Source organism: Arachis duranensis, chromosome 3, assembly GCF_000817695.3.
Source record: "Arachis duranensis cultivar V14167 chromosome 3, aradu.V14167.gnm2.J7QH, whole genome shotgun sequence".
NCBI classification, from domain to species: domain Eukaryota; kingdom Viridiplantae; phylum Streptophyta; class Magnoliopsida; order Fabales; family Fabaceae; genus Arachis; species Arachis duranensis.
Genome location: NC_029774.3, coordinates 130,497,769 through 130,511,088, shown reverse-complemented (window position 1 = coordinate 130,511,088; position 13,320 = coordinate 130,497,769). Strand labels below are relative to the sequence as shown.

The 13,320-nt window shown below is 37.0% G+C and overlaps 3 protein-coding genes across 4 annotated transcripts; 2 read left to right on the top strand and 1 right to left on the bottom strand.

Annotated features, from left to right (window-relative positions):
* Positions 1 to 779: 779 nt before the first annotated feature.
* On the top strand, positions 780 to 2,487 carry LOC107481699 (probable purine permease 10). Its single transcript, XM_016101995.3, has 2 exons — positions 780 to 935; positions 1,188 to 2,487. Exons 1-2 carry the CDS (start codon positions 851 to 853, stop codon positions 2,378 to 2,380), a joined length of 1,278 nt encoding a protein of 425 aa, XP_015957481.1. The 5' UTR covers positions 780 to 850; the 3' UTR covers positions 2,381 to 2,487.
* A 194-nt stretch (positions 2,488 to 2,681) lies between these two features.
* Positions 2,682 to 4,748, bottom strand: LOC107481696 (pentatricopeptide repeat-containing protein At3g14730). The gene has a single exon (XM_016101993.3). It carries the CDS (start codon positions 4,715 to 4,717, stop codon positions 2,846 to 2,848), a length of 1,872 nt encoding a protein of 623 aa, XP_015957479.1. The 5' UTR covers positions 4,718 to 4,748; the 3' UTR covers positions 2,682 to 2,845.
* A 191-nt stretch (positions 4,749 to 4,939) lies between these two features.
* LOC107481700 (probable starch synthase 4, chloroplastic/amyloplastic) lies at positions 4,940 to 12,903 on the top strand. Of its 2 annotated transcripts, none has more exons than XM_016101998.3 (16): positions 4,940 to 5,338; positions 5,691 to 5,817; positions 6,475 to 6,565; positions 6,671 to 7,763; positions 7,841 to 7,892; positions 8,603 to 8,725; positions 8,806 to 8,881; positions 8,959 to 9,143; positions 9,227 to 9,421; positions 9,503 to 9,574; positions 10,270 to 10,479; positions 10,760 to 10,885; positions 11,131 to 11,280; positions 11,907 to 11,968; positions 12,057 to 12,132; positions 12,300 to 12,903. In XM_016101998.3, exons 1-16 carry the CDS (start codon positions 5,199 to 5,201, stop codon positions 12,477 to 12,479), a joined length of 2,958 nt encoding a protein of 985 aa, XP_015957484.1. In that variant the 5' UTR covers positions 4,940 to 5,198; the 3' UTR covers positions 12,480 to 12,903. The 2 variants fall into 2 exon arrangements, with proteins under 2 accessions (XP_015957484.1, XP_052114974.1); XM_052259014.1 differs by having other exon boundaries at positions 5,691 to 5,913.
* Positions 12,904 to 13,320: the final 417 nt, after the last annotated feature.

Sequence of the window (13,320 nt, the reverse complement as noted above, 5' to 3'; positions counted from 1 at the left end):
TCTATCAAAGTTAAACCGAAGTTGAGTGAAATATTTAACCAAAATAAAGCAATTTTTTTTTATAGAGGTTTAAGATTTGTTTTAGTTCCATGGGTGAGTCATTTTAGTATTTTTTCGATATATCAAGATAATTTTTATATATAATATTTGACATGAGTTTAGTTCCTCAAAATTGTTTTAATTTTATTTACAAAGAGATTAATCTGTTTTACATTTGCAGGACTATTTTCACCAAGACGTTTTGCACAAACTTATATAGACCTAAGTGAGAATTAATTCATTTTATAAAACTTCATGCAAGTTTCGTGCTATTCACTCTTTTCAAGTTTTTGAAATGCATTGTCTTAAATTTGACTTCTAAAACAAGCATAAATATAAATAAGACAATTGAGTAATGAGTACTGCCTTCGGTTTTTTCTCCTTCGGTCTGATGGCTGCATTAATAGGTGAAAAGACGTAAAAAATATAAATAATAAATAATACCTCTTGAAAGTCTAAAAACTATATTTTAGAAGCGATGTTGTAAATGAAATATGTCTTCTAAAGGTAACAAAGGGCCAGTACTTATGAGGAAGATAAAAAAGCAACACATTCATACTTATAAATATTATCATGTTTTGCTCTTTCAGATTATGTGTGTTGGACTAACTTTAACTAGAGACCGAAAGACATAATATTCATTTTCTTTAAAAAAAAAATCAAAATGTATCTTCTAAGTTAAAAATACCAAACAATTAATTATCTTATAAAATATCATCTTACAATCTTACTGCCCTCTGTATTATAGTTTGTACAAACAAAACACATTACACATTTCATTTTACATACGTTTTCATAGTCACTCATTTGCATGCAAGCTCCCTTTCATCTGTGTTTCTCACAAGCTAGTTGTTTTGACATGAGAGAATCTCAGGAAGTGCAACTCTGCGTGGAGGGTACATAAATTTCATCTTATTCAACATATAAATTAGGCCACCTTAGTTATGAGATTTGAAATCAGTATCACTAAAGTGCTAGGTTAATAACTGTATATTTCTGGTTTCTCGAGGGAATGAACTAAAGTTCATCATCTTCACTCTTTTGATCATGCTCTAGTTGCAATCATAGGCTAAGAAATCCTACCTTGCATGTATGTGAAACATCCAAGTCTTGAAGCAAATCACTGAATGCTGATATTTTGTTTGCAGATTATGCAGTGAATGAAACAAAACCAGTGGAGAGTAATGATTTGCTCAACCAGATTGATCAACCAATGAATGGTTTTCTCAACCATGCAGATAAACCAATGAATGGTTTTCTCAACAACGCAGATCAACCAATAATCAAACATCAAAGAAGTTATCGTCGTTGGTTCCTCATAACTCTCTATTCAGTATTTGTCTTGTCCGGCCAGGCTGCTGCTACACTCCTGGGAAGGTTGTACTATGACAAAGGCGGAAATAGCAAATGGATGGGATCACTTGTCCAGGTTGTTGGGTTCCCTATTCTGCTGCCATATTACTGCATCACAACACGAAAAACTCCCAGCAGAGACAGCATTCTTCCAAACCCATCTGCCTCAGCTTTAGCACTTGTCTATGTCTCCCTTGGTCTACTTGTGGCATTGACCAGTTACTTGGAGTCATTGGGGCTAGCACACCTTCCTGCTTCCACTTTTGCACTCATTACCTCATCCCGGTTGGCTTTCAATGCCTTTTTCTCTTTTTTCCTCAACTCAGTGAAGTTTACACCTTACCTTATAAATTCTCTAGTCCTTCTAACTCTCTCTCCCACCCTACTTGCCTTTCAACCTGAAAATGAAATTTCCAGTGGGAACTCTAAGCATAATTATGTGCTAGGATTCATAGCTTCAGTGGCTGGATCGGCTGCGTATGGATTGTTACTTTCCCTTACACAGCTTTCATTTCTGAAGGTTTTGAAAAGAAATACTATCAGAGTTCTTATGGATGTGATAGTATACGAATCCCTTGTGGCCACCATTGTTACTCTTGTGGGACTATTTGCTAGTGGAGAGGGAAATAAGCTGCATACAGAAATAGAGGAGTATGAGATGGGGAAAGTATCTTATCTGCTAACTCTCAGTTTCTCAGCAATATGTTGGAATTTCTTTAACATTGGTTGTGTGGGGCTGATTTTCGAGACGTCTTCCCTCTTATCCAATTCCATAGTCGTTTTGGGTTTGCCTATCATTCCGATTTTGGCAGTGTTCGTTTTTCATGACATAATGCATGGAATAAAGGCCATCTCTTTGGTGCTAGCTGTTTGGGGCTTTCTGTCATACCTTTATCAGTACTACCTGGATGACAAGAGCTCCAATACTGATCATATTCTCAATACTTCAACATTAGAAGACATTAATGATCAATTTGGGAAGGCTTGAGTGATTATTGAAGCTGTAACCTGTCTCTGGTTCCATACTTCTTAAAATATATCTAGTTTAACATTGATGGATAGGCATAAAAATGGGAGCTGTGTGTTATTAGAATATTAAGGGTTTTATGTTGAGATCCAATTATATCAATGATAGAACGGAGTCCTATAGTTGTGTATTTCCACTCATTCATTCCTCTCTGCTTTATTTCTCATATATCACCCCAAAAAAATTGTCATTCATATATACTATTCTCAGAGGAGGAAAATAGTTCTATAGTTTATTTATGTATGTTGCAATTGATGTTAGACCGGTAGCTGATATAAATATCCTATGTAGAGTTATGAGCAATCCTAATAATTACAATTAATGTGGACAATTGACATTAATTCAAAGCAACTTTTGGACTACCTCTTAAGCAAAGGGAAGTTTACATTTTGATGTGTGAATAGACTTTCTCTTGCATACCAAATGCTAGATCAATGGGACATATCCATACTCATGCATAACTGTTGCCAATGAATTTAAACCAGAATAAATTATTTCTGTTTGGGGATGGGTCCTATCACCTGTTACAAAAACATGCAAGCCATTTATGAGCTCAATCCAGCTACACCCTGGACTCTTCTTCACATTCTGTTCCCTCATTGCATATCTCACCTCTGATACTTCTTCATATCGACCAGCAACTCCGTAAACATTTGCCATCAATACATAGTTCCCACAATGGTCCGGTTCAAGTTCAATCACCTTGCTCGCAGCAATCTCAGCCAAGTCCGGGTCCTTATGGAGACGGCATGCTGCCAGCAAAGACCTCCATCCTACAGGATCAGCTTGATAGGGCATTGTTCGTACCAACTCATATGCCTCCGTGAGCTTTCCAGCTCGACTGAGCATGTCAATCACGCAGGTGTAGTGTTCAATGGATGGTGAGACGCCATATTTTGATTCCATTACGGCTAGAAACTCAAGCCCCTCTTCCACCATGCCGGCATGGTTGCATGCGGATAACAATCCAACAAAACTAATTTCATTAGGCACCATCTGAGCTTGACACATACGAGAAAATGTGTCCAGTGCCTCATCACCATAGCCATGCATTCCATAACCAGTGATCATTATGTTCCATGAGGCCACATCCTTTTCTCTCATTTTATTGAAAACCATGCGAGCATCCCTCATATTTCCACATTTGGCATACATGTCCATCAGAGCATTTTTCAACAGAACATCATCAAAACCATTGTTGCTTCCATCTTTTCCCAACCCATTTACAATCATAAACCCATGTATCTCTCTACCATGCATCAAGGCTGCTAGATGAGTACAAGCCGGAAGCACTGCCGTAATTGTGACCAAGTCAGGTTGAACCTTGTTTCCCAGCATCCTATCAAAGAGCCTCAAAGTTCCATAATGATCATCGCAACATTCATGAGCAGAGATGATTGAGTTCCATGTAAAGATATCCTTCTCGTCCATCATCTCAAAAACACCCAAGGCATCAGTAATGCATTTGCATTTCCCATACATATCAATCAGTGCATTCGAAACAACCACACTGGAATCATAACCCATTTTCATCACAAATCCATGAACAGCTCTTCCATTGCAAAGGTCTCCAATCACAGAAAAAATAGATAAAACACCTGTAACAGTAAACCTACAAGCAACCACTCCATTCTTCCTCATCCTCCTAAATGCCTCCAGAGCCTCCTCAAACAGCCCAACTTGTGCATACCCATTGAGCATTGAGTTCCAAAGTACCAAATCTCTAACAGGCAATTCCTCAAACACCTCATGTGCATCCATCACCAACCCAAATTTCATATAAGTATTAACCAGAGCACTCCCTACAAACACATCCAACTCCAATCCAAACTTAAACAACAATCCATGAATCTTCTTAACCTCTAAATCCTCCACACAGGCTCTGATCACACACGGGAATGTGTACTTATCCGGAGTGACACCCAGATGGCGCATTCGCTTGTAAACCAAGAAGCCATCAAGGGAAAGCCCATTCCCAACAAATCCAGCAATGACAGCATTGTAGGCGAAGACATTCTTATCAAGATCGGTAGGGTAGTTGAAGACCTTGAAGGCATTGCTCATGAGGGTGCACTTCGAGTACATGTTAATGAGGCTGGTTACGACAAGCGGCGATGCAAGATACCCGCTTTTGATTGCATACAAATGGAGCTCCTTGCCTTTGGAGAGGTTGGCATGGTGGGCACATGACTGAAGGGACGCAATGCAAGTTGCTATGTCGAAGCAGGTTGATGTCGAGAAACAGCGACGGCATTGGTTGTTGAGGAGAACAACTCTTTGGATTCTAGTTACATTCATCTAACTGCCATTAACCACCTCAACACCCAGTCACTCACGCCAACTATACTATAACGGAAAGTGAGCGTTTTTCTTGGATCACGTGAGAGCGCACGTGATGGAACCCAAGCCACGTCTTCTTTTTGGAGTCACGTTCACGTCGCTTGGTAGATAGTGAGATATTTTTATATATAGGTGTAAAAGAAAAGTAAAAAATCTCACTCTTATTTCGTTGGAAAATAAAATCCTAAGTGTGCGGTGGAAGGGACTGTGGTGTGACAAGAACCGTTCCTAACGGCCTAAGTAACCAAAAGGAGAAAAGAAAAGAAAAGAGAAGAAAAGAACAGAACACACCTCTTTCTTCTTCTTCTCCTTCAGTCCTTCTTCTTCTTCTTCTTCTTCAGTTCTTCGTTGTGTTTGCGCGATCATAATATCCCAGATTTCGGGATATACAGTTGTTTTGTATAGGTATAGTAGGTTTTGTAGATAGATTGATCCGAGAATGGCTTCGAAGTTGGCAACATGCTTCGTATACCGGAACCTCAACCAGAGCCATCCCAACACGGTTGTTCGCTTTCCTTCTTCACTTTCCCATGGCCTTCTTCTTCCCGCTTCCTGCAAAATGCGCCAACGGAGTCTCAGGTGCTTTTTTTTTTATATTATTCAAATTTTGTTTTATTGCACTCTGCTTGCTTGATGTTACGCCCTTCCCTGCCCTATTAGCTACTTTCTTTCTTTCTTTCTTTCTTTCTTGTGTGTTATGCGTTTCTTGAAAATGGGTGTTATGTGTTAGAATTGGTTTAGCTGAGCTCCAAATATGTGGCTCATCAATTTTCGTTACTTGTTTGATTCTCAACACGTCCTTACATTTTCTTGGAATGTTTTGTTGACTATTTTGGATTTTGCTTTTATGAGGTCTGATTGGATTCCTCTAGCTGGTAATGCTGTATCTTTGATGTTTAGCATGCACACGAACTTATTGTGTTGTATACAGTTCCCAGCACAAGAAACAACATATCAAGAAAGCTTCTCATGAACAGCCTTCCACAGATGGAGATCCCCAACCAGGTCAAGATAGGGATTCAGAGCACAGAGAGCCTTCGTTGGATAGTCTCCCAAACGTAAACAACGAAATCTTGAGCAGTACTGATACTGGAAACATTGATTCTGTGGAGAAATTGGATAGTCCGATTTTAATACCCGAAACTACACCTTCGGTATCACAGTCAACTAATTACAGATACAACTTTAAACTGAGAATGTATACTGTGTGATTCTTTATAAAAATACAGTCTGTATTTTCCAATCGTTTTATTTATATGAATTATGGCATGTTTATAGGTACAGAGCCACAGGCTTTTAATGTTAACAGTTGCCATTGTTAAAAGATAGTAGGGTCTCATCTTAGGTAGTTGGACCACGAAAGGAGAAGACATATAGAGGCCTTAGTAGAAATGTAGATTAGATGAAAAGTACAAAAGTGATCAAGAAAACTATAATGTAACTATTAAAAAGGACCTAGATTTGATGGTTTATCTATAGATAAGATTACCACACTAGCTAGGATCCCAATAGAACTGCATAAAGTTATAAAAGCACATTATAACAAAATCATTATAATTTGGTTCCCATGTCATGAATCTCCATAATTTTCTTTTCCCTAGTTGGATATGTACCTATGTGCAAGTTTTTTAGACATGAGTACCTAGTGACATTATTGGGTGGAAATTTTGTCGAGGTTAGAAGGTCAGCCAACTAATTATTTAACTATGAAATAGGCTGTAAATATAAATGGAGCAGAGCAGGCCGAACAATTGTCTGGTGGTCAACTTGTGGATATGCTAGGCATGATACAAAATACAGAGAAAAGTAAGATATCATTCTGTAATGGTTATGGATATCCTTTTCTACTACCAACATTCTTGGTTTGTTGTCTTGCCACCTGTTATTAATAATTATATATTCTTCTTGCAGACATCCTTCTTCTAAATCAAGCTAGAATTCATGCACTTCAGGACCTTGAAAAGATTCTTGCTGAAAAGGAAGCATTACAAGGAGAAATTAATGTCTTAGAGACGAGGTTGGCTGAGACTGATGCCCGAATTGAGGTTGCAACCCAGGAAAAGATAGATGTGAAACACTTGGAGGAACAGTTAGAGAAACTGCGCAGTGAGTTGGCTCAAAGTGGAAATCCTGAAGGAGGAGATACTGAATTGCACGCCCATCTAAATAGATTTTTGAACGATGAATACCCTCCGAGTCATAATGAAAGCATTCATTCTCTTACTGTGGAGCTTAATTCTTTGAGGGAAGAAAATGCCTCTCTGAAGAGTGCCATAGAATCATTCAAAGCTCAGCTTAATGATGTCAATAATACCAGTGAGCGTGTAGTGGTCTTGGAAAAAGAACGGTCATCTTTGGAATCTGCCCTGAAGGACTTAGAATCAAAATTACTAGAATCACAGGAAGACTTGTCAGAACTGTCTGCATTAAGAGTTGAATGCAAGGATTTACGGGAGAAGGTTGAAGATCTACAAGTGATGCTAGATAATGCAACTAAACAAGCTAATCAAGATATTACAGTGTTGCAACAAAACCAGGATCTTCGAAGAAAGCTTGAAAAATTGGAAGCATCCCTGGAAGAAGCTAATAACTATAAGCTGTCATCAGATAAATTGCAAAAGTACAATGAAGAAATGCAGCAGAAGATAAAATCATTGGAGGAACGCCTTCAAAAGTCAGATGAAGAAATAAATTCTTATGTTCAGATGTATCAAGATTCAGCGAAGGAATTTCAAGTTACACTTAGTGATCTGAAAGAAGAAACCAAGAAAAGGGCGCTGGATGGACCAGTGGAAGATATGCCATGGGAGTTTTGGAGCCGATTGTTGCTTATGATTGATGGTTGGTCACTTGAAAAGAAAATATCAGTGGATGACGCAAATCTTTTGAGAGAAAAGGTGTGGAAGAGAGACAGACGTATTAGAGACACATATATGGCTTGTGAAGAACAAAGTGAAAATGAGGCTATTTCTGCATTTCTCAAGCTTACATCATCTGCAACAAGGTATTACCTTGTACTTGTAAATTATGACTTTTATATAATATCCATTGCCTTATATTTCTCTTATTTTTAATTTTTAGTCAGGGATTGCGTGTGATTCATATTGCAGCAGAGATGGCACCAGTTGCCAAGGTGAACCCATTATTTACGTATCCCTATGTTTCATTCTGGTTAACTCATTTTGTCTAATATGCTTCTCTCCATGCTAACAATATTTCTTCTCTTTTTTTTTATAAAAAAAGATAAAAAAAATCACTCTTACATTTTTTTATCAGTGCATGCTTTATCTGCCATATGTTGTATTATATATCATTCAGCCACTGTGGGTTTGCCAAAAAACTTATCTATTCTAAATTCTCATTCAATTACGGCATCAAAATAGAAAAACTCACATTGGGTTGGGTTTAGGGATAATCAGGCTCCAACTGATTACTTCCACCACGTCAAGGTCACACTCTACCGCTGAGTTATAAGAGAGAGTTTTGTTTATTCATTTTTTGGTGCTTGGTTTGGTATAAGAAGCCATGTACCTTGGCTATGTATGAAATTTGCAGATTCATGTGCCTTTGGTGTGATTGGACATTTCTTAAAACATATTTCATCAGCCACTAAACCCATTATTCAAACCTCATCACAGATTTAAGGTTGAATCATCTGGAATACTCCTTTCGAGAAACTAACATATTCTGTTACTGCATTTAATTTGACTAAGGAGCTCTTGTTTGATTAATTTCTTGGTCATTTATTTATTGTTTCTCCTGCAATGATATCAGATCATTTTCTTTTATCTGAGCTATGTTTGCTCTATGAACTAATATTAGCTTAAGTTATATCCGTAACAGGTTGGTGGTTTGGGGGATGTTGTCTGTGGTCTGGGTAAAGCACTACAAAGAAAAGGACACCTTGTCGAAATTATTCTTCCCAAATATGATTGTATGGACTATGACCGAATTTGTGACTTAAGGGTATGCTCTTTTATTGAGAAAAGAATTGACCATGTGTCTTGAACTACTTTTGATAAATGATAATAAGATTATTCTTGCAGGCTTTGGATGTGGTGATAGAGTCATACTTTGATGGTCAATTGTTCAAAAATAAAATCTGGGTTGGCACTGTTGAAGGTTAATTAAATATTTCCATTTTAATTAAATGTCTTTATAACTTCATCCAGTAAAGTAACTTTACTTCAACCATGCAGGGCTTCCTGTTTATTTCATTGAGCCCCATCATCCTCATAAGCTATTCTGGCGAGGAACTTATTATGGGGAGCACGATGATTTCAAACGCTTCTCGTACTTTAGCCGTGCAGCTCTTGAGTTTCTTCTTCGAGCTGGCAAGAAGCCAGATATCATTCATTGCCATGATTGGCAGACAGCATTTGTGGTATGAGCGATGAATCATTTTATAGGCATGTAGAAGATTTTCGTTCTCTACCTAACATTGAAAAACTTTTGTTTCTTTGGTAGGCTCCACTATATTGGGAGATGTATGCCCCAAAGGGGTTAGATTCAGCTAGGATGTGTTTTACATGCCATAACTTTGAGTATCAAGGGATTGCTGCAGCATCAGAGTTGGAATCATGTGGTCTTCATGCCCACCAGTTAAATAGACCAGATAGAATGCAGGACAACTCAGCACATGATAAAGTCAACGCTGTCAAGGTTTTATAACAATAAAAGATTGTCTATTTTGTCTTACATTAGTGAATGTAAGTAATAATACTATTACCTTATAATGCTCAGGGTGCAGTTGTTTTCTCAAACATTGTGACAACCGTGTCTCCTACTTATGCCCAAGAAGTGAGAACTGCTGAGGTATGTTTCACTTCTTGTTCTTGTGCATATAGATATATGGCAGAACACGTGATGCCATAAGCATTAAAGCATTAGATTGACTGGGAATAACATCTTGTCCCAAAACTTCTTTGATCATACTCCTCTGCTGTGAAAAGATGGTTCCCTGAAAAAAGGATTGTTTGCGATATAAAAACATTCACATGCCTTAATCTAAAAGCTTTTTAGGAGAGCTGATACTTGTCATATTTCCGCCTCTATGACCAAGAAGAGTTTGATCCATGTCATCAAAATGTTAAGTTTTTCCTGTTCAAAAAATAATCCTGTCTAAGGTTCAAGTTGGCTTGTGCTTAGTCCATGCTTCAAGCCTGCATGCATTTAATGTACAGGGATATGTTAAAGACTAAGCTAGTCACATGCATGACATAAATATTTGATATTTGACATGATTAAGATATCTGATTGATTTGCACGTAACATAGACTGCAAAGGATCTAAAATTGATCTTCAGATTTCAATATAAATGTATTTACTAAAACGATTATAAAATGTTAGATTATTACAGTTTACAATTTAGCTAATAGTACATTAAGCTATCAGCAGGTTACTCAAAATAGTAATCAAGTATATATAATCGTGCACAATCTATCCTCAATGTTAGATTTTGAATCATAAAAGTTATTCTCGTGAATGGTTTATTCATGTACAAAATGCAGGGAGGACATGGCCTCCATTCAACTCTTTCTTCCCATTCCAAGAAGTTCATTGGGATTCTTAATGGCATTGATACTGATGCATGGGATCCTGCTACTGATCCATGTCTTGAAGTCCAGTACAATGCAAATGATCTTCAAGGGAAAGCAGAGAATAAGGCAGCCTTAAGAAGAAAACTTGGTCTTTCATCCGCAGACCATAGGAGGCCATTGGTAATTATATATCGTATTTTAAATTAGAACTTTGCTCGTATTGATTGATCTAATTTTATTTCCTGATATAAAAAAGGTTCAAACTTATCTGTTGTTTATGTTTGCTTTATTGGTGCCCGTTGCTGCTTTATCAATTGGTGTCTCTCATACTCAATAGTGAAAGGATACTCTTGATCTTGAAATTTTGAATTATCTTTTTACTCACTGAATCACACTAAGACTTAATCTTAGAAATGAAAATGCTTTAATACTTGTATTTTATTTATTCTCTCTTTGATAGGTTGGCTGCATAACAAGATTGGTACCACAAAAAGGTGTTCATCTTATTAGACATGCGATATATCGAACATTGGGTCTGGGAGGGCAATTTGTTCTTCTTGGTTCCAGTCCAGTGCACCATATTCAGGTCATATTTCCTTTTCCTCTAGCTAAAGTTTAGAGGTGTTTTAATTTATTTCGGAAATGAGTCAGCCCAGACTGCATAGGATAGGTGAAAGTAATGAAAAGATACCATTCATGAAAGTTTTCCTTTAAAAATAGACCGGAAATTGATTATTGAGGTTGAAAATTTATTTTGTTTACTGTTGATAATGGGACATGGCAATTCATATTCCTATTTTCTGCCAACTGATTATCATTTTTGCTCTCTAGAAAGAATTTGAGGGCATTGCTGAGCAGTTTCAGAATCATGATCAAGTAAGGTTGATACTGAAGTATGATGAATCTCTTGCCCATGCCATTTATGCTGCTTCTGACATGTTCATCATTCCATCAATCTTTGAACCTTGTGGCCTGACACAGGTAAGGCCGAATTGGTCATTTGGTTGTTCATGAACTTGTAAGATAGTAAAATTGTGGGAAATTACTTATTGTAGAATACTGTGATTAAAGGTAATCTATGTTTTGTTCTTTTTCGCAATACATGTATTTTCAAGCAAAATTTGTGTTGACATCTTATAGAGAAGTTGCAATTCTTTTTCCTCATCTTTGCTCTTTGCTTTTCTTTTTAAATATAAAAGAAAACCTCAACCTTGACAACCTGCGTGCCAAAATGCCAAAATCCATTCCTTTAATAAAGGCAGGTTAGAAAAGCTTCCTTTACGGACAGGCACAATCACACAGTTGATAAAAACTTCTCTTTTACAGCATCACTCATCAGTCATTGCAAACACCCCAAAAGAAAAAAAAATACATATATTTATAAAGCTCTTGATTATTTGCTTAAATTGACACAGGAATTTTAAGTGAAAACTGGAAACCATTTAATCCAAAGTATAAATAGGAAGTCTCAGATGTGTCTAACAAGTATCGCATATGGGGTATCATCATCTTTGTATAAAGTGTATTGCTAGTCTGTAGTCTCTTCCAGTTCCATGCTTCTTTTCTACGATTAAGGAGAAACTTAATTCTTAATTTCCTTCCTGCAGATGATATCCATGAGATATGGGGCCATACCCATTGTCAGAAAAACTGGAGGCCTAAATGACAGGTTAACATAAAATCCATGATGTGTCAATATGAGAGTAATTCCTGTTTCAATGTTTTTGAAGATTAACTAATTATGTCTCATTTTGTAGTGTTTTTGATGTTGATGATGATACAATACCTCCCCGATTTCAAAATGGATTTACATTTTTAGATGCTAATGAGCAGGTAAGCAGAAAAAGTGTGAAATATCTGCAGTTTGATATTCCAGTTCTACACAGTGATTCTGTCTGGTGTTTTACAATAGAATCAGTTATGGAAAAACCTGATAACCCGATACTTTACTTCTTCCGTTTACTTCAGTGGTCACAAACCTAATAATACAGTCTTGACAGGATTTTAATGGTGCTTTAGAACGAGCATTTAACCTCTACATGAACAATCCTGAGCGTTGGAAACAACTTGTTCAGAAGGACATGAATATAGATTTCAGCTGGGATTCTTCAGCAGCTCAATACGAACAACTCTACTCAAGCGCTGTGGCTAGAGCAAGGGCGAGAAACCTGCTTAATTAATTGAGCTAAAAAGGAGGCATGACAACCAGCCCAATTTTGTCAGTTTTGAGAGCTCATGTTCAAAGGCAGCATACCTTAGATGCAAGAACATATCTGAGGTTGAGAATGAAATGTAAAAAGATGAATGTCACAAGGAGTCTGCTGAAACCAAGCTGCTTGAGTTGAAGTTTCATGCATGATCCTCTTCGGTTTACATGGATGCAACCCTTATACACATGCAAGATTGTTCAATTCTTTTTCTATCATTTTCCACTTGTATTTTTTACTTGTAAAGCATTACAACTTAGGTTCTCCACTTAAAAATTTGTATAAAGAAATAGATATTGGATAAATCACATGTTTTGATGATTGAAGAATACTAGCGTTTACCTGTGACCAAATAAAAAGAAACAAATTAGCATTCACTATCCTGCGGGGTCTTTGTTAAACATTACAAGTTCTGAACAGGTACACGAATTCTTTTTTTCCGTTTGTTGTTGCAAGTTCACAATTTAAGTGGATAACGTGTGAAATTATACTTGACGAAACCAAAAAATAGAAGTTACAAATTGTGGAGTTCTTATGCCCGTTCAAATTCCTCCTAATCAACATGTTGAGAAATTTGTTTCTCCAAAAAACATGCCCTCTTTCTAAACGCTAATCCACAGCTTTACATAAGGAGAAAAAGAAAGATATGGTAACCACCACTGATGTTACAGTTCAACTGACAGACCAAAATCATTATGAGTAATACTTAAAAAGACTTTTATCTAGACAATAAGTTCACCATTCACCTTTAAACACTCAATAGCAACATAAAAAAGCAACATCGGTAGGTATATAAAGACGAATACGAAGGCAC